The sequence below is a fragment of the Aspergillus caelatus genome (genome assembly GCF_009193585.1).
Source record: "Aspergillus caelatus strain CBS 763.97 unplaced genomic scaffold BDV27scaffold_264, whole genome shotgun sequence".
In the NCBI taxonomy this organism is placed as follows: domain Eukaryota; kingdom Fungi; phylum Ascomycota; class Eurotiomycetes; order Eurotiales; family Aspergillaceae; genus Aspergillus; species Aspergillus caelatus.
Genome location: NW_022475527.1, coordinates 13,577 through 33,082, shown reverse-complemented (window position 1 = coordinate 33,082; position 19,506 = coordinate 13,577). Strand labels below are relative to the sequence as shown.

The window sequence follows — 19,506 nt, the reverse complement described above, 5'->3', positions numbered from 1 at the left end:
GACGTTACGAAAATACAAAGTAGACTACGCAGGGCTTAAAATATCATACGAGAATCAGTATCTGCACTACACAGGGCAAATCTCAAGAAAAAATTATCAAGAGTCAATTAATATCATTAACAAACATTATACGGAGTACGCCTCCCAATCCTGGTATACCATCCAACCACCGATATCTATTAAAACGAAAGGCAATAGGACCAAACAGGACCCGCCCCCAACAAATTAGCCAGGGACACACACCACTCTTCCCAGTCTGACAGTAACCACTCACCTAGAAGAAAAAAGAAGAAGCACCATCCCAACCAGAATGATCGGAATCGAATTCTACCATCCCCTCCTTCCCCCAAGGGAGAAAGAGGGGTACAGTATGCTGCGTATTGCACTAAAGTGTCGCACGGAGCATAAGCCCGCGCACACAATCTTCGCAACGACTCTCCCATGGGGAAACCTCGAACAATGTCCGAGCCCCGATGTTTCTGATGCCGATTGCAGATGTGCGACATCCCTCCGAACGCAGTCTAGTGGGCTGTCATTTCACACCAGGCCCTTGCGGGCAGTACCGGCTCCCCATCTCTCGGAAGAGATGAACAGCGGGTTACTGGGGTTTGAGTGAAGATTCCTCCGAATTTCTCATTTGCGGGTGTTCTCGGGCCGTTGGGGGTCAACGGTCGAGAGATCAAGTTTGACCTTGATCGTGTGTAGCAAAGAAACGCAGCATTGGTTGGGATGGTGCTTGGGAGGAAAGAGAAAATTGAGATCGAGGGTTTGTTTTTGTGGGTTTTTATATGGGGTGGAGCGGGTGGTTACCGCTTGCTGGGTTTGGTTTAGTGGGGTTTGTTTGCATCGACATCTGTATGCATGATACTACTCAGATAGGTCGACCTTGGGCTTTTGGAGATTTATGCTCTTGATAAGTAATTAAATAAGATTGATTTTTTTTTTTTTTCCATATTATGCTGGTGTTGGTCTTGTTGTTCATATTCTCTATGGTGACGATCAGAGCATGACTACTACTACTACTACTACTACTAGTAGTAGTAGTAGTAGTAGTAGTAGTAGTTTGTGGTCCTTGGTGTGCTCATAATTATGCAGCCCTTCTTAATGTGAGGATCCAAGTAGTCTTGCAGAACTAAATTCATCTACTAGATTCCCATCAATTAATCATGCCTAATGGTTAAAGGCTAAGACCAGGCTCTGACATCCACCGTCGCGAGCAAAAATAGTTGGTGCACATAGCATTCGTAGTCATAGATAAAACAAAAGAACCAACACAACTACCGATCCTTCTTGAATAGAAAAAGTTTCTAATAGAAAATATAGTATTGTAGTTTATCATCATGTTAACTACTCCGCATGGAAGTATGCTATATATAAGCGGATAAAGCGGAGATAGTAACAACTCCATCAAGTTACCCCGCGGAGTTTTCAATCAGCGAAATGTCACGCTGATTCCGTGGGAAAATAGAAGAACGTCCATTGGCCTTGTGTCCTTGGCTTGAATAACTATAATGAAAATGAGCAGGGTTAGTCCGGAATATACCCTGTTAATATACAACAGTCACCAATGCAGGCAGGAAAGCTTGATATCGACAAGAGTATACCGTCGTGAATGCACCAAAAGAGAAATCACCGACAACCGATTACTTCTTTCTTACCCGAAAAGAGACCCCGCATCAGCGCCCCGCACCAGATATATAGTGACAGGATTACGATTAAGTTATTTTCGTGAGCTATATCGTGACTCATTGCCGGTGTATAAATACTACGCCATCCCAAAAACTCCGAGCAGTCATTCTCCCAAGGCCCATCGCAGCAATTCCTCCAGCCTGAGAACATAATGTCTGGAAACCCTACGAGTCTAGAAGTAGATGAGCGGGCAGCATACCTGCTAGACGCCCAAAACAAGGCTATCCAACTCTTTGATGAGATCGAGCGTGACCTTCTGCGCTCCGGCGTGGGTGAAAAGCAACTAAGCGACGAGATCTACGAGCTCGCCCAACGACATGGAGTGCGTACCCACTGGCACAAACGGGTCGTTCGGAGCGGTCCCAACACGTTGAGACCTTTTGCCGAGAACCCTCCGGATCGCATCATCCAGTCCGATGACATCCTGTATGTCGATCTAGGACCCGTCTTCGAAGCTTGGGAAGCGGACTTCGGGCGCACCTTTGTCCTCGGGGACGACCCGCATAAGATACAGCTGCGCGATTCGCTCGAGCCCGTGTGGAACAAGGTCAAATCACGCTATTTTGAGAACACCGATATGACGGGCGAAGAACTATATGAGATTGCGTGTGATGAGGCGAAGCAAGCTGGGTGGGAATTTGGTGCTGATATCGCTGGGCATATTGTTGGGTCTTTCCCGCATGAACGCATCCCGAAGGATAGGGTTACTCTTTATATTGCCCGTGGGAATAATCGGCCGATGACTACTCCTGGTAAGGATGGGAAGACGCATCATTGGATTTTGGAGATTCATCTTCATGATCGGGTTCGTGGGCATGGTGCTTTCATGGAGCAGCTTTTGACTGTTGGATGATGCTGGTTTTCTGATCGGAGATTGGGCTTGTAGGATGATGAGATGATTCATTATTTCAGGGTGTCTTAATGGCTCTACTTCTTGGTTATAGTGTCTACAATACTTAACCTTATCATTATTTCGTTAATTCCGGACTCCGACAAGTGGATGGAATTTGGAACTGGCCTATAAGCGACGACTGAGCTCTCATGTCATGTTGGTCTTAGTCCCAGGGGCAATCAAATCATCGGCCATTGTCAAAATCAGTGGAACTATAGGATCTCTCATCTACCTTGAACGTTGATTGTTCTTGTGGGGTAATTCCATGAGAGGACCTGTCAAAGGATATTTTGAACTTGTACATATTCAAATGCTCAACGAAGTACAACACTCTCAGCAGCTTCACTGTCGAAGCATCTGCCCTATTTATTCGAAACTAAACCAGCCCAGCCTCCAACACTAATCCCATTGAGGAAAGAATCAGGTAGTATCAAAATGTGAGGGACTCCACAGCAATTTACTCCACGAGTTGGCTCTCTGTTTATCTTAAACTCCTCTTCCTTTCTTACATGGGTTGAAAGGCTTTCAGCAAACCATTGCCATCCCAAACAGTCAATCATGGCGCGATTTTGGAAGTCAGTTGCATCAATATCTCTGCTGGCAGCAGCAGCTTTGCCAGCGTGCTCCCAGCAAGTTTCCAAACTCCAGCCCGTTGGTGCTTCTGTCTGGACCAGTAGCGGACTCATCGAGGGCCATGCAGCGCCTGAGAGATCCAATGTCTCCGAATACTTGGGAATTCCCTACGCTACGCCGCCAACGGGAGATCTGCGATTCGCACGTCCAGTCGCATACCATTCCAATTCTACTGTGCGCGCGAGTACCTACGTATGTGATGCTCTAGTGGTATTGAAGGAGCCATTCAGCTAACGACACCATAGAGCCCGTATGTAGAATTCAGCCCCTTCAATCGACTTTACTTGAGCAATAACATATCCGTACCACAGAGACTGTCCTGCCAACACCGGCACAACCCCGGATGATTACCCCGGTTTCACTCCTCAAGCCCAAGGAATTATCCAAACATTTGCCCAGCAGTTAGGCACGCCTCAGAGTGAAGATTGCCTGTATCTGAACGTGTGGACTAAGCCCACAACTTCTGCTTTAAAGCCCGTGCTCGTCTTTATTCATGGTGGTCGTAAGTGGATAATCCTTCTCTTCCTTTGCATTTTCCATATGACTGAAATTCTCTAGGGTTCTCCTTAGGTGGTGCACACAGTCCATACTATGATGGTCAAATATTGGCCGACGAGCAAGAGGTAGTCGTCGTAACTTTCAAGTCAGTTTTCGTTGATGGATACCTAATATCTCGATCCCTGGGCTAACAATCGAAAAAGTTACCGATTAAATATCTTCGGTTTCTCTGGCGCACCCGGGTCACCCCAGAACGTAGCATTACTCGACCAACGTCTCGCAGTGGAATGGGTGCATCGCAACATCCAAGCATTCGGCGGAGACCCCAATCGCATCACAATCTTCGGACAATCAGCCGGCGGCGCATCAGTCGACTACTATTCCTACATCTGGACCGAGAAACCTCTCGTTAGCGGCCTCATCTCTCACTCAGGAACAGCACTAAGCTTCAAGCCCAACACGCCCGAGGAATCAGCCAGCTACTTCTACCACGTATCCCAAACCCTAGGCTGCGGAAACAGCACCACCAACACAAATCACATCATCCACTGCCTCCGCCAACAACCCTACCAATCAATCCTGAAAGCCGTCGCTAAAGTCCCAACCGCGCCCTCTCCCGTCCTCCCCCAACCCGTCTTCCACCCAACAGTAGACAACATAACCATATTCAACAACTACGCCGAAAGATCAGCCTCCGGGAACTTCACCCGCATAGTCAGTCCCAGAAAAAAATCCCCCAAAAGAAGCAACTCATAACTAACCCTCCCCCAAACAGCCATACCTGGTAACCAGCAACGCCAACGAAGCAGGCTACTACCGCGTCAGCGCCTACGCCGCCAACATCTCCCACCCAGACCCCGTCTGGAACCTATTCAACCAAGCCGCCTTCACCTGCCCCTCGGGGCAAACAGCAGCACACCGCGCCGCAGTCGGCGTGCCAACCTGGCAATCGCGCTACTTCGGCGACTGGGATAATCTCCGCTTGTACCCATCCAGCGGCGCGTATCATGGCATCGATCTCCCTATGGTCTTCGGCACTGCTAGCAAGATCAGTGGGATAGCTGATTCAGAGACGGAACGCGAGTTCGCAAGGTATATGGCATCAGCATGGGCTGCTTTTGCGAGGGATCCTGTGGCTGGATTGAGTCGGTTTGGGTGGCCGAGATATGATGAGAATGGTGAGTTTGGTTTACTTCCCTTCCTCTTCTCTTCTCTCTTTGGTTTCCTGGAATCTGGGGATGGGGGGGGAGGGGGCTGATCGTTATCTATAGAAGAAACGCTCGTGGGTCTTGCTTATGGGAATTCGACCGGGGCAAGGTTCTTTGTTCCTTCGTCGTTTGAATGGGGTTGTAGGGATTTGGATGGTGATACGACGCCGGGGAAGGGTGCCTTTTAGTTAGATCTTGGGGGATTGCTTACCTTGTAGGAGTAGTCATAACGGGGGTTTAGCATTAGGATTATTATTGTGTAGCGCCCCTCGGTAGAGAAATAAAGATTCTGACGGTATTGAGAACATGGAATTTCCTTACTACCTACTCCGAGGTGAATACTTCCATGCATTACCATCTGACCTCAGCCTTAGGCCCATCCATGGATTCATACCTAATCTATACCTACTACCCAAATTAGAAATAGACGAACCAACCAATCAGTAACCAAAGAACATAATTAAAACCCCCCTTACCCTGAATAACCATCCTGATTGGATGTAAGCATCTAACTTCCGAGTTACTAGTAGAAGTGTGGTGTGTTTAGGTATTGATTAGTATCTATACCTCGGGTGTACGCGTAAGGTTGTGCAAAGAAATGGGGATTTATAAACTGATATAATCTGAAATACCGAGGTGAAAGGTGGGGTATTTATCGATTAGTGACTACTCCAAGTTATCTTTAGGTACACCAAATATCGACCAATATATTTCGCTCAGTTCATGTAAAATTCATTCACACAACTCCATTTGTACAATACATAACTTTTTTTTTTTTTTTTTTTTAAACGTCGACAAAATGGCCGATTTCTCAGAATATACTACGCCTATTGAAGAATGGCTTGTCTTGGAGAAATCACTCCCGGATATCCCGAAGGACTTGAGCATAGAACAGTTGAAGGCTGCGGCGAATCGCGATCGGGAGGCCTTGTCGGCGAAGGCTATGGTTGAGGAAGGTATGTTTGTTGTGTTTTTCGTTTGTATTTCTACGTGATAGTGGTGGTTATGGTTTTTGTGGGGGGAGGGGGGTTTGAAGAAGGTTTAAAGCTTACAAGAGTGAACCCAGGTCTGGTATCGCAGGTATCGATGCAAGATTACAAGATCCCGACGCGGGATGGAGAGACGCTGGAAGCTCGCACTTACCGGCCGGCTTCGGTGCCTGCTACGCAGCGGTTACCGGTCTTTATCTTTTACCATGGGGGTGGGTTTATGATGGGCACTCTGAGTTCGGAGGATGCGATTTGCTCGCGCGTTGTCGTTGCTCAGGTGGCGGCTGAATCCCCCGTGGTGGTTGTTAATGTGAATTACCGTCATACCCCGGAGTACACGTATCCGACCGCATGGAATGATGCGGAGGATTCCTTTCACTGGGTTCATGACCATATCGATGATATCAATGGCGAGGCGGAGAACGTGGTCGTCGGAGGTATTTCAGCGGGGGCCTATCTGGCGGTGTCTCTGACGCTGGCGCAGAACATCGGGGAGGATGTATCGTTGGCGCAGAGGCCTAAGGTCCGTGGCCAAGTGCTCATGATCCCGCCTCTTGTTACGGAGGACTGTTATGCGTCGCTGGTTGCGCGGCTTCGTGATCCCGCTATCTCGAGTTATGTGGAGTGCGAGCATGCGCCGATTCTCCCCGTTAGTAGGATGCGTTTGTTTGGGAAGTTGCTCAAGCCGGCTGCTAGTGGGTCGGACCTGGAATCTGATAGACGGATTAATCCGGGGCTTGCGACGGCGGATGAGGTCAAGGGTCTGCCGCCTACGACGTTCGGCATCGCAGGGAGGGATCCCTTGAGAGATGAAGGGTTGTTGTTCGCGATGTTGCTGGCCGAGAATGGGTGAGGAGCCCGAGCCGGATTGTTTCGCGTGTGAAATGATTGATAGCTAACGGGTCGTGTTTTGCAGGGTGCCTACCGATGTTAATGTCTTCAAAGGGCTGCCACATGGGTTTAGACGTTATGGAAATAAGCTGTCTGCATCGAAGAAGTGGGATGAGGTTATGGCCCAGGGTATCCAGCATGCATTGAGAGATCCAGTGCCTGGTGAATTTGTGATTAAGGCTCATTGAGTCTCATGTCGACATGGAGTGGATGTCAGAACTTAGAGCATGTACCATAGCATGTCTTAGAATGCCGCGCGTAGGGCAGGGAAATAGAGAGACTAGTAATACGCGGTATTTTATTCTCGGTGCTGATCATCCTCTCGAGCGATCAATGGAGACGGTGTTCTCCGTCGATAGAGTAATCGGAAGCATCGGCTTCGCTGTCCGAACGCACGCACGACGCGAGGGATCGGCAAAAAATCCTGTAAATAGTAACCGTTGGCCTTTTCTGAGGTTCGACGAGCGACAAAAGTCCGTCGAGTTTCTCATTCTGCACGACGTGAAATGAGGAGTAAGGATAACTGCAAAGGGCACGTCAAGGTGTCATGTTGATTAATTGGCTTGGTTTGAGCCACGACCAAGGAGTCCGGGGTGTGGCTCGCCTGAACTGCGGATTTCACACAGCCACAACCATTGATCTCATTGGTGCAAGAGCTGTCAGCCCAGGATCTAGCGGCTTACCCTGTTGGCATGGCGATAATGCACGGTTGCGGTTTAGTTCCGTGGAATCACTTTCTTCTTGAAACGTTCCATGTGGAGTGGATTGTTGGGTTCGGTCGTATTTGTCTTAGTAAATGGTCGCCTTCCTGACGGAGTAACGCCCAACCAAAACCTAACGAGATGAGCGAGAGGATTGCGGCTGAGCATATGGCGTTGAAAATCATTGGTGGTATCGTCTCTAAGCCCCATGTACTGTTATCTCTTGATCGTTGATCATCATACTGTATAGCCACTGACTGTGGTCAACCGAATCCCTTCGCGGATATGTACAGTAGCACGTTTTCTTTGGTGGAGAACAACGGACTGGCCTGGTGGGACCGGGCACGGTGTCATATTCCGTACTACTTGCCTGGAGTGATACCAATTTGGATGACTCCTAGAATATGGTTGTTAGCGAGCACCGAAGTATGATGCTAGGCGCTCATTTTATCTTTCACGTAGTCTGGGAGAAGAGTCAAGCGAAAGTAGCATTGTGTGTTTCAGGTTCACGCAATGGTAAAGTTGGCGGTCAGTTTGCATTATTCGGTCTGGGTCGATTTCCAACACAAAAGGCCCAAGCGTTCAACCCCTCGGAAAAAAGGACACTATTCCAACACTATGGAAAGCTTGATTTACGGTGATTCTGCCTGGGAAAATACTTTGCATGATGCCTGTAGACTCCCATGGCCATTGGCACTGGCCTCGGCCGATGTCGTCTGCGGTATTTCCAAACCATACCCAGAAATAGTTCCTAGAGACAAGTAAAGGAAGCTATAGCTGTGACATAGGAAAGAATATATGGTAAATTTCAAGCAAGCAAAGGACGCTTTTTACGCTCCCAAGTCAAGCGGATTCTCTTGGAGCGTAGAGCTCGCTCCATCCAAGAAAGCACTATAATATAGCGCGCCATTGCTTGAGTTGGATTCCGTGACGCTCTCTGTAGCGTCACCAACCCACAACTGTTGAGGTTAGGGGTACATGTGTGACAGTGAAGCCGTCTCTTTTCGCCATGTAATTCACTGTGTCCGTTTCCTCCCACCTTTGGCCAACTGCTTTTATCTTAATTGCACTAGCTGTACGCTATTCATTTGACGGCTATCATATCGAGGCGCTGTTCACAGGATGCCAGCGATTGTTCGAGATTGACGCAAGGCCACTTAGGTCACAGCGTGCATCTCAATTTCTCGAAACCCAGCCGTTCATAAGGGAGTGGTTTCCGCCAATTTTAACCTACTTAATATGTCGTGTACCACATTAGTTGGAGTGCAAGATGTTGATCTGCCACGTCCACAGACCGGAGAAGTCCAGATTCTGTTGATAATCTCCTCCCTCGTCTGATGAAAGATTGTTGGAAAAAAAACAAAAAAAAGAAAAAAGAAAAAAACCTCCTGATGTGCAGTGTTGAAAATGAGTGCTCGTTGACATGCTAGCCTGAGGAATCATTGTTGTTGTTCTTGTGGTTGTGGTTGTGGTTGGGTTATTGGAGGACGCCACATCTTTATTGGCCTGGTTTCAGTGACATATTAGCGGTGGCTTAGCCAAGTGCAGATGAGACAGCCACAGCTGCCGGTGAACAAGGATCTTTCAGCTGGCCCAGGTTTTGAAATGCGAGTTTTATGAGGATGTTCAGATCGTTGACATGGTGGCAGAGACGGGTATGTGTAACTGGAGACTTTAATTGGTGGGTGATAATTATACTACTAATTTGAAGGTAGGTGGAAGTGACTGTATCTTTATTACATGATTTAAGCTCTCAGGACAAAGGGGAATATGCATACCATATTAATCAAGATGCAGGATGGTTGCTTTATTTCCCACTTCTGTTCTGCATGCCGGGCCACTATATATAGTACGGAAGCGAAAGGGAGCATCAAAAAGGAACATCGCCGGTCTTTCACAAATAGGGACATATGCACAGAACAAAGCCAATGATTAACCACAGTAATTATCTGGATAAGAAGGGGGGTTGTGGAATGTTGCAGTGACTGCCTACTGTGCCCAGCTCTTGTCTATCTGTCTGCCTAGGGTGAAGACCCATGGAACGCGTAACTACTAACAACTAATCGAACTGTAGACATTAAATAACCTTAATAGTTGCCCTATCGATGCTAACACGGAGGATATATAGTCTTTAAGCGACACCGATCCACACACAATAATGGTATTGAATCTCTCCTTCCCACTCCGGAGTACATTTCTCATGACTATCTGGCCGCTAGTCATGTCTGATCTATCATTCCGGTCGGATTGAGGGGCTTTACCAGTCAGGTTGTGTCCCCATCAGGGGGGTAAACCATGGGTAAACGAGACCAGGTACGGAGGACCCAAGCGAATTAATTTGCCAGAGTCCAGACACAATCCCCGAGGATTCTGGCCCCATCACCATTTACCTGGTCTCCCGTCTCACAGGTTAAGATGGGTCCTTGACCCACTTGGAGTATACGCCGGTTCAGGAGAATCGAAGTTAGTGGCCCCCAGGGCCTCAGGCACCCGGTAGGCCTCGGATGTGATTGTTTGGATACGTTACTCCATACGGAACACTCCGTAATTTATGAGGGAAAACTTTCAAAACAATGAGCAGAGCCTTTCTTGGCTGGGTGGCCTATACTTTGGGACGGGAAGTAAAAATGGTAACAATAGTCAACGGAGAGTGGGAGACCCAGTTCCTTGGTGCAATAAAATGAAAACAAAAATAAAAGAACTATTAATAACAAACACAAAAAGAAACATATTGACGGGGAAATGGGTAGATTTTACCGTTAACTGTCAAGCTAAGTGAGGTTATTAACTCCATGATTGAGGTTTCATTTCTTTTTTTCATTTCTTTTTTTTTTTCTTTCCCATAGGAGAAGGAGAGTATCTGTATTTGTATACAATACATACATACTCTACAATTCTTCCGCGTGTCTGGATTGTTTCTACTGTTGAATTTCTTTTTTTTTTTTTTTTTTTCTCCGCCCCAAACCCTGGGATACCACAAATTCTCAACCAAACCGAACAGAAAAAAAAAAAGGCCCCTTCTCCAGACTCCAAATGATCGGTGGTCCTGTCAGTCAAATGACTGCGTAATTGCCGGCGAAGAATAATAAAAATCATAAAAAAGGAAACGAACACCTTAACTTCTGCTCCCGCAGCTTGAGGAACCGACCTTACCTAACCTTTTACTCCTCATTCCTCGTGATTACTGGTATTATTATTCCTTCTCACCCGCATCTAATCGGCATTCCCCTATATTCAAACCACCCATTCCTATCGTCCCTCGTTCGACCACCACCCACTTTCGTTTTCGAATTCTCCTTCCCCCCCTCTCTCTTGATTCTTGGGGGTTCGGTCAACCTATCAGTCGCTTTTAGTTGACCCATTTCCAGCCACTCGCTGAGAAGGGTCCTCGCGTGATTCTGCATGTGCTCAGCCTTACACCAGTCCTGAACGATCAATCGGAGTGTGCCTCTCCGCCCAACACACGACCCTTTACCCGTGGCTTGGCAGCCAACAGGCCTTCTTCTCTCGAAGAGATTCCCAAGTCGCGCCTCCCCGTCCTCGTTCTCTCCTCTCCTCCTCGGGCCATCTTCCCCCCCCGACCATTCATCGTTAGGCTGAAAGAGGCTGTGGAGGCTTGTGCCTCAGGACCCGTCATCGTCGAAGCCGCCAGGTTCGAGATCAGACCTCCTAAACTGAAATCCTCCCATAGGGTCGTCTCTAAATTAAAACTCTCCGTCCCTCCTTCCCCGCCCTTGGTTTTCAGTTTCTAGACTTAATCCCTGCGTTTTCGCCGCCAACCGGTGGTCAGAACCGTCATATTGTATCCCAGCAGCGAGACTCCGGCGGACACGAGCTCCGTAACGGAGCCTATTGCCAAAATTCAGACCAACAATTCACGCGCCTCCCTCCTTGGGGGTTCATTTGACCCGGCATTTCGACGAGGCGGTGGTTTTCGAGGGCGAGAAGGGTATGCCAATGTGCCTCCGCACCCTAAGAAACGCAAGATGTATAAACCAAATTCAATGTGGACGTGGTCCTTCTGTATTGTGACCCTTTTCCAAGCAGTCGTCACACTCGCTCTAGAATGGTATGTACTCGCACCACGGTTCCTAGAATGATATATCGCTGATGCTGACGGGGTGCTTTGTAGTTATGTATTCGCAGACTTCCAGCTCAAACTCAAAGAAATAGCTGTCAATGTGACGGCATCCAAAACAATCCCGACCTTTTTAGCACTGTACAGTTTCGGTTTCATCTATGAGTTGGTGCTGGTCTACGATGCACTGCGCCTTAAAAATACCATTCAAGTCATTGGGCTGTGTGTATGCAACGTTGGTCTACTGATTTATGGTGCCGTGCAAGTGGAGCAAATTAAAGATGCGATCGGAGTCTTGAATGACAATTCAGCCATTGACCCGGCTGTGTGGGGACAGATTAAACCTTTCCTGATCATTATCCCATGTGTTGTGGCCATGGGCACGCTACTTATGATGATCGTTGCTTGGAAATTATACGATGAATTTGCGTGGTCCATCTACAAGCACATCAGTGCTGATCTGCGAATGAAGCGCCGATACCTCACATATCAGGTTTGTTGTGAACCACTTGGTGGATAAGGGATTCCAGCTGATTGAACGGGCAGATTTACATTGCGCTCCTCAAATTCGACTTCTTCTTTTTCCTTGGTTTTACTGTTCAGTTTGTGGTCATTGTCACTAACCGGCACGACGCCGAGTTTGCGCTCACTCTGGCGGCTATCCCGGTCACAATCTTGATATTGTTAGCTGCTGCTCTATTCGTTCGGCGCGAAAGTTCCATTGGAATGATCGTAATCATTGTATGTGTTGATCCGTTACCCACTCTCGAGAAGTCCTCTAACCATTATCATAGCTCCTCTACTTTGCTGCTTTGGCGTATTTCTTGTTTAAGCTGTACCGCATTTACGACAAGAACACGTACCAGGAATACCTCCAAGCGCAACGGTCGTTGACATTCTTCGCCGTCATCACCCTCGTTCTCATTGTTATGACTATTATCAACGCTTGCATGTGTATGCACAATTTCCACAAGGGCTTGAAACCGCACGTGAATAGGAAAAAGGCCCGCAAAGAAGCGGAGAAGACCACAGAGCTGTCTTCAAACATTACTGGCCAAGTGCCCAATCGGATGATGATCGATTGAGCCCGACCATGGTCGGTACAATTTCATGATTTCAAGAGAACAACCTTTCGGTTCAATTGTCCATATAAAACAACCAAGCGCTTTATCGGGACACAAATATCCACGTTATACTTTTGCGAACCGCGTACCATTCGCTCTTATATGTCGACTTGGATACTGTATTTTGAAGGTGTTTCCGGGATTTGCGATATGATACCTTTTACTGCATTGATCGATTTAGCTCACGATTTCCATTATCTTCTCCGTTTGCTGTCAGGGTTTCCCTTTTACTTCATTTCTCTTCCTCGCCTTTCCACATACAGCCTTATTAAATGGGCGCTGACAGCGTTCAATCGATGATTCCGACACCTGCACTTTGATATCCTTGCTTATGTCAATTTATTTTTCACGACTGTGCATCTCATATGTTATGTACTGTATCTATCATATAATTGGAATAAAATACATAGGAAGAATATGGATTACTTGGCTCGTAATCTAACTGAAGCAAGTAGGGATGTTGCTATACTTGGAATTCCCCAACAAAAATGCAAGTATCTTCCACGGTATACACCAAGTGCGCTTACAACAACCGGTGAAGTTCAATATGTCTGTCATTTTGAGTGGGTAGGGGATGCACAGGCGGCCTGTGGTTGGTGGAGGAAACTGGGGTAGGTCGGCGTGACGATACGTGACAGTACAGCCAATGGGAAATCGTGAGCGTGGCCTCTTTTGAGTGACTTGCGACCTCAACTCTCTCTGCCAGCTACAACTTAATTCCCCTTCCACTTCTAAGCAGACTTCCCTCCTTCTCCAACCAGCCCATTTTTCTTTTCTTCGTTCATACATTTAATCCCGCTCAATTCTTTACGACTTTCTTTGATTATCTTCATTTGACTACTGTTTAAAATGGTGAGTGTCCTTCGTATGCCAACTGATCGTCCTTCAGCAGATGGGACTTCTATCGTGTCTCGACATCGCATTGGCTTTCTTACATCTCATTATGTTGGATATCAGTTCTCAATGGTGATGCTAATACAAATATAATTAAAGGCTTCTCCTCGTGCTGCTTCCCCCCTGACCTCTGGTGCCGAGTCTGGCCCAGACTCCAAGGCTTCTGGCTCTGGCGCTGGAGCTGCTGGCTCTGTTTCTTCCGTGGCCCGTACCTCCTCTCCCACTCCCCCCGGTGGTCCTCGAGCTGCTTTGCGTCGTCGCGCTGCTGCCGACCACAAAGAGTCTCTGCGCAATGCCAGGCCCAGCTCGACTCGCGCTGCCGGTGCCGGTGGCTCTTCCGGTACCATGCTCAAGCTCTACACTGACGAGAGCCCTGGCTTGAGGGTCGACCCTGTTGTCGTCTTGGTTCTGAGCTTGGGCTTCATCTTTTCCGTCGTTGGTCTGCATGGTACGTAACGCCTGGAGTATGACAACTTGACCTATGAGGGATACTAATGTATGTCCGGGTTTAGTCATCGCCAAGATCACTCGCAAGTTCTCTTCGTGATCAACGACTTTTCGTCTACTCTCGCCATCACTCTCCTGCCTGCATCAAGCGACATCTGGTTTGACTGAATGGGGTTTTGAGTGAGCAGGTATTTTTTGCTATGCATAGCCGGTCCCTGCTCCTGGAACAATTTTGGTCATTCTGTGAGGGTCGCTTTTGGCGGGTTCACTCCCATACTCTCTTCTATCCTTTCGAAATAATATACCCCTTGGTGTCCGTTACCTATCCTTTGTCCTTGGTGCGCGGGGATCCTTAGATCTGATCGTCCGATACTTCGCGAAGTTGAGTGTTGAAAGCCTATCTGCAGCATAGGTTGGGAAGATGTGCTGGTTGTTATGTTACTGTTGGGGCTACCTCCAACTCTTGTGACATTTAAGGAAGGATTTTCATGCCGAAAGTTCGGAAGGAAAGCTTTGTATAATATCAGTTGCTTTTTCAATGGGTACATGAACCTTAGAAGTTGATTGCATTGTAAGCGAACCGGGGTAGGACATTTGATATATTAGCCTAGGCATTGGTCCAGGCAAAATTCTCTGCCTGAGGGATCGGGCTAGCGCGGCGAGGACTTTCAATCTACTAGTAGTTAGGAGTCCGCTTTTCTCTGTATTTTCTTGGATCAGCCCGACTTCCCACTAGTACCGACCTAGGCTTGCATCGACAACGGTGAGATTCACTATTGAATGGAGAAGAGAAGTTGGCTCCACTCCGGCAAGTTGTGACTCCTAGTTTCTCTCGTTCGACCATTCGAGATTAGATCCTCTAACGGTCCCCAGCTTCCGCGACAATCGGGGTCGTGGGGAATGCAGATAATCCATTACTCGAAACCTGGAGTAAGGGAAAGCGTTATCATGCCCAGGGGGCTTGTTTTCTAGCTTCTTTTTTTCATTGTTGGCGATTTACCTAAAAGCCGGGTCAGCATCCACTATCTTGATATCAGAAAGGCCCGTGTTCCTTATCAACCGTTTGCCAGCTCGGAACCAATCGACGATGGCGTTGATCCAACCTCCACTGATAAGGATGGGCGACGAAAACAAGACTAGCCAATGATAACGGGGGGATTGAGATCGACTCTGATAGGGATCTTGGGCCTTATGGATTGTCAATAAGCGATGGAAATAAGAAACCCCCGTGTCAGCTCGTCCATGCGCTGGTCCGCTGTGACGTTGGTAGAATACGAACATGAAGCCCTTATCAGGTCCCGGAAAGTCAGAACGACAATGACTGGGTTGAGCAGTCCAGGATCCCGATTCAATGGGACTAAGGATGTTGATCAGTCTGAGATCTGCGAGGTCGGAGGTCTCCTATGTCCATGGCTGTACTACTCGAGATAGTATATGAATCAAGTCACCCTTCGTTTCCCTACGGATTTCCTTTCAGGAAGTATCAGACTGTTGGAGATCATTGGTTGTGGATCGCCACATAAACACTAGCCTATACTGTTATACTTGAGCTGCAATTCTATACCGAATATTAAGTATACGTACACGCAGGTCGACCATCTGAAGGTATCGTCCGACAAAGGCTGCAGTCATGTCGGAGACAGCCAACTTTGTTGCTCCCTTGTCTCAAGGGTTTGGCTATGGCATCATCGTCGGGTTAGGGTTTGCATTTGCTTTGGTGATGGTTTTCATTACCTGGGCCCTCAAAAGGTTAGTGCGACCTCTCTCTACCAATGCATGCCATCCATTGAGGGCCTGGGCTAACGGATCGTTCACTACAGATATCAGTACGAAGTTCAGACCTCTGAGATGTTTTCAACAGCAGGAAGATCCGTAAAGTCAGGTTTGGTTGCTGCTGCTGTCGTAAGTAGCTGGACTTGGGCTGCCACCCTTCTGCAATCCTCTGCAGTGGCCTATCAGTACGGGATTTCGGGGCCATTCTTCTATGCATCAGGTTAGTGTGATCGAAGAAATAGTAGGGCTTCATCACTAACGGCGTGGATCCTAGGTGCCTGCGTGCAGATTATTTTATTCGCCACGCTTGCCATTGAACTCAAAAGGCGAGCCCCGAATGCGCATACGTTTCTGGAAGTCATTCGCGCTCGATATGGCACTGCTGTCCATGTGGTCTTCATTGTTTTTTGCTTGATGACCAACATTCTCGTCACTGCAATGTTGCTCACTGGTGGATCTGCTGTTTTGACATCCTTAACTGGAGTTAACACGGTTGCGGCTTGTTTCCTGCTCCCCATTGGTGTCGTGCTCTATACTCTCTTTGGTGGCATCAAGGCAACTTTTATTACAGACTATATGCACACTGTGGTTATCATCGTCGTTATATTCATCTATGCGTTCTCCGCTTACGCGACTAACGATACTCTTGGATCTCCGGGTAGAGTTTATGATGCTCTGGTTGCGGCGGCTGATCGTCATCCTGTGGAGGGTAATGCTCAGGGCAGTTATCTCACCATGCGATCAAAGGAGGGTGGTATCTTCTGGGTTATCAACCTTGTCGGTAAGTAACTACACGCATCATTTTGCTTTGGCTTAACGCTAATTATGATCTAGGTAACTTTGGGTGTGTAGATACCTTGCGAAAACTTTGTTAATATATGCTAACAGTTGTGTCTCAGGACCGTCTTCCTTGACAATGGCTACTACAACAAAGGTGTGTTAAACTCGAGATGGAATGGTGCTATGGTGCTTAAGTACTGACTCCGATAGCTATTGCTGCGCACCCCGTGCATGCTTTCCCCGGATATGTTATTGGTGGCCTCTGCTGGTTCGCCATTCCTTGGCTCTGTGCCAGTACTATGGGAATATCTGCTCTTGCTCTTGAAGGCACTCAGCGCATGAGCTCGGAGGATGTAACTGCCGGCCTTGTCCTACCGTTTGCTGCTGTGAAGCTGCTGGGATATAGTGGAGCTGTCTGCACCACACTCATGATTTTCATGGCAGTCACATCAGCTTTTTCGGCTCAGCTAATTGCGGTTTCTTCCATCCTGACATACGATATCTACCAGGCGTATATCAACCCCTCTGCAAAGGGTAAGAGATTAGTGTGGGTGTCTCACATGTCCTGTATTTTCTGGGCTATTGCCATGGCCAGTTTTGCAACAGGTCTCTACTACGCGGGTATCGGTATGGGCTACCTTTACTTGCTCATGGGTGTTATCATCTCCTCAGCGGTGTTCCCAGGAGCGATGACCCTTGTCTGGAACGCACAGAACTGGGTCGCCGCAGCTGGATCACCTATTCTGGGCCTCGCCGTGTCCCTCATCGCATGGCTTGTAACTGCTAAAAAGGAATCCGGTGTATTGACCGTCGCTACCACCGGCGCAAAGTAAGCAACCTGCCCTCGACCTTACCCAATAAGGTCTCCCCAGCTAACAAAAAGCCCAGCTACCCCATGCTCGCTGGAAACGTCGCCGCCCTCCTCAGCCCCATCGTGTTCTCCCCGGTCCTCACCTATGTCTTCGGCCCTCAAAACTACGACTACGAATCCATGCGCGCCATCCGCAGAGTTGATGATACAGACGTCGCAGCAGCCGCACATATCGATATTGAACTAATCCCCGGCGAAACCAGTCCCGCCACCATCAACGCCGCCAAAGAGCAAGAAGAGGAGCGCAAGCTCAACAGGGCCGCGCTCTACTCGCGCACCCTCACCATCGGCATGGTCCTGTGCTTCCTACTCTTATGGCCGATCCCCATGTACGGCAGTTCATACGTTTTCAGCAAGAAGTTCTTTACCGGTTGGGTTGTCGTGGGCATCATCTGGCTTTTCTGCACGACTGTTGGGGTGGTCATTTTCCCACTGTATGAGGGAAGGGAGAGCATTATTCGTACGGCTAGGCTTATGGCTCTTGATGCTGTTGGTAAAAAGCCGAGGTTTGAGGGACAGGAACAGACCCCGTCTGGTGTTGCGACGCCGACGGAGAAAGTGGGTGTTAAATCGGATGTTTAGTTTGGTTGTTTGGTACGCAAGATTCTGTTCGGGTTGAAATCGGGTAATCCCCAGGTGCAGGTTCATCCATACCTACTGATGTGATCGGGATTTCGTGTTTTGTGTTGATTATATACCCCATTTGATTTACGCCAGCTATGCTATTAATGTTGTTAATAATTCCTACCGCATGAATGCACATATCACATGAGAAACAATACCCCATAAATTAAATTAAAAGAAGCACATAGAAAAAAAGAAGCAAAGGTATCGTACATACAACAGAATATACACATCATTAACATCGCTTCTCAACCAGACCAAAGTCGGCATTCTCCAAAAGCCTCAACATAATAGAATATGAAAAAAAAGAAGGCCACACCCACCCAGAATCACTTATACTGATAATTCTGCGGTGGTGCCCCGGCCTGAGGCTGGGGATATCCGCCTCCCCCGGACGCCTGGGGAGGAGGTCCCCAATAGGCCTGTGGAGGTGGTGCTATGCCAGCCGGTGCACCTGCTGGAGGCCGGGTCTCTGGGGTGATATCGGGGCGATCACTTATCTGTTGTTAGTGTATTTGATCGGACAGGGCCTTTTCGTTTGGAATCCTGATCAAGGGAGCCAGCTTACCGTAGGTCTTGGGTGAATCGGCATGTGTAGCATGTGACTTCCTGGAGGCTTGTTAATAACCATTACTCATTTGGTGTGAGCTGGAAATTGGTTCGATGAGATATTTACCTTATACTTATGCATTGCGAGTGGAATCATTGGCTGGTGGTTTACGGTTCATGTTAGTTGGATGTTCGAGTTGATAGAAAGAGAGCCATTGCAACCAGATCGGGAATGCAACATACAATGAAGCAGACGGTAAACCAGGGCCTAAGATAATTAGCATCATCATCGCTTTTTTTTTTTTTTTTTTTTCTTTCAATGCGCCGAGTAAGTTGATAGGGAAAAGTAACATACCATCGCGTAATACAATGTCCATTGTAGTGTTGGCCTAATCCAACATCATGATTAGTCGGGTCAGGTACAAGCTTAACCAAGCACCTAGTAAGCAAAACTAGAGTAAACATACAGTTATAGCAGTAAGCCCTGACATTCTCGTAGCCTTCCAGCATGGACGTAAACTCTATTTAACCTGTTAGCCTAGTGCTTATGAAGTTGAGAAGACGTCGTATTTAGAAATCGGCACATGGGAGTTTATTTCCGGTCGGTTGCGGAGGAATTAATATACACGGGGGAAATAGTATGCAGGCAAAGTGCGCTGGACGTACCATGCGTTCCGAACGTGATGCAGATTGCCATGGTAAATGGGGTTTTCGTGGATCCTGATCTATAATACTAAGTGAATATATGGCTTCCGGTTCTTGAGGATTTATGATCGCGGTGAGTTGAGTTGAGTTGGTGAGGGTTGAATCCAGGGCGAAAGGCAGCGTTATTATAAGGTCCCTTATTGGGGGTGACGTGTGGCGC

The 19,506-nt window shown here is 47.8% G+C and overlaps 7 protein-coding genes across 7 annotated transcripts; 5 read left to right on the top strand and 2 right to left on the bottom strand.

The window, feature by feature from the left end:
- Positions 1 to 97: 97 nt before the first annotated feature.
- Positions 98 to 729, bottom strand: BDV27DRAFT_136149 (uncharacterized protein). Its single transcript, XM_032068697.1, has one exon. It carries the CDS (start codon positions 504 to 506, stop codon positions 180 to 182), a length of 327 nt encoding a protein of 108 aa, XP_031922508.1. The 5' UTR covers positions 507 to 729; the 3' UTR covers positions 98 to 179.
- An 847-nt stretch (positions 730 to 1,576) lies between these two features.
- BDV27DRAFT_136148 (M24 family metallopeptidase) lies at positions 1,577 to 2,903 on the top strand. Its single transcript, XM_032068696.1, has one exon. The coding sequence runs from the start codon at positions 1,841 to 1,843 to the stop codon at positions 2,540 to 2,542; it is 702 nt and encodes a 233-aa protein (XP_031922507.1). The 5' UTR covers positions 1,577 to 1,840; the 3' UTR covers positions 2,543 to 2,903.
- A 236-nt stretch (positions 2,904 to 3,139) lies between these two features.
- BDV27DRAFT_168576 (Alpha/Beta hydrolase protein) lies at positions 3,140 to 6,882 on the top strand (the record flags this gene model as incomplete). The annotated part of the gene is made up of 8 exons (XM_032074807.1): positions 3,140 to 3,398; positions 3,528 to 3,716; positions 3,773 to 3,857; positions 3,916 to 4,426; positions 4,488 to 4,890; positions 4,984 to 5,058; positions 5,736 to 5,876; positions 5,987 to 6,882. The coding sequence occupies 8 exons, from the start codon at positions 3,140 to 3,142 to the stop codon at positions 6,760 to 6,762; spliced, it is 2,439 nt and encodes an 812-aa protein (XP_031922506.1). The 3' UTR covers positions 6,763 to 6,882.
- Positions 6,883 to 11,487: 4,605 nt separating this feature from the next.
- Positions 11,488 to 12,664, top strand: BDV27DRAFT_149598 (uncharacterized protein; the record flags this gene model as incomplete). The annotated part of the gene is made up of 4 exons (XM_032071082.1): positions 11,488 to 11,570; positions 11,634 to 12,072; positions 12,126 to 12,320; positions 12,374 to 12,664. The coding sequence occupies 4 exons, from the start codon at positions 11,488 to 11,490 to the stop codon at positions 12,662 to 12,664; spliced, it is 1,008 nt and encodes a 335-aa protein (XP_031922505.1).
- Positions 12,665 to 13,400: 736 nt separating this feature from the next.
- On the top strand, positions 13,401 to 14,212 carry BDV27DRAFT_54498 (SEC61-beta family protein). The gene is made up of 3 exons (XM_032076900.1): positions 13,401 to 13,555; positions 13,697 to 14,045; positions 14,110 to 14,212. The coding sequence occupies exons 1-3, from the start codon at positions 13,553 to 13,555 to the stop codon at positions 14,142 to 14,144; spliced, it is 387 nt and encodes a 128-aa protein (XP_031922504.1). The 5' UTR covers positions 13,401 to 13,552; the 3' UTR covers positions 14,145 to 14,212.
- Positions 14,213 to 15,349: 1,137 nt separating this feature from the next.
- BDV27DRAFT_136136 (sodium:solute symporter family protein) lies at positions 15,350 to 18,238 on the top strand. Its single transcript, XM_032068695.1, has 7 exons — positions 15,350 to 15,793; positions 15,865 to 16,037; positions 16,092 to 16,602; positions 16,624 to 16,629; positions 16,717 to 16,751; positions 16,808 to 17,426; positions 17,486 to 18,238. The coding sequence occupies exons 1-7, from the start codon at positions 15,675 to 15,677 to the stop codon at positions 18,048 to 18,050; spliced, it is 2,028 nt and encodes a 675-aa protein (XP_031922503.1). The 5' UTR covers positions 15,350 to 15,674; the 3' UTR covers positions 18,051 to 18,238.
- On the bottom strand, positions 18,239 to 19,429 carry BDV27DRAFT_136135 (rhodopsin family protein). Its single transcript, XM_032068694.1, has 7 exons — positions 19,308 to 19,429; positions 19,109 to 19,162; positions 18,997 to 19,030; positions 18,885 to 18,909; positions 18,769 to 18,801; positions 18,661 to 18,701; positions 18,239 to 18,587 (listed from the first exon to the last, which is right to left on the bottom strand). The coding sequence occupies exons 1-7, from the start codon at positions 19,336 to 19,338 to the stop codon at positions 18,422 to 18,424; spliced, it is 384 nt and encodes a 127-aa protein (XP_031922502.1). The 5' UTR covers positions 19,339 to 19,429; the 3' UTR covers positions 18,239 to 18,421.
- Positions 19,430 to 19,506: the final 77 nt, after the last annotated feature.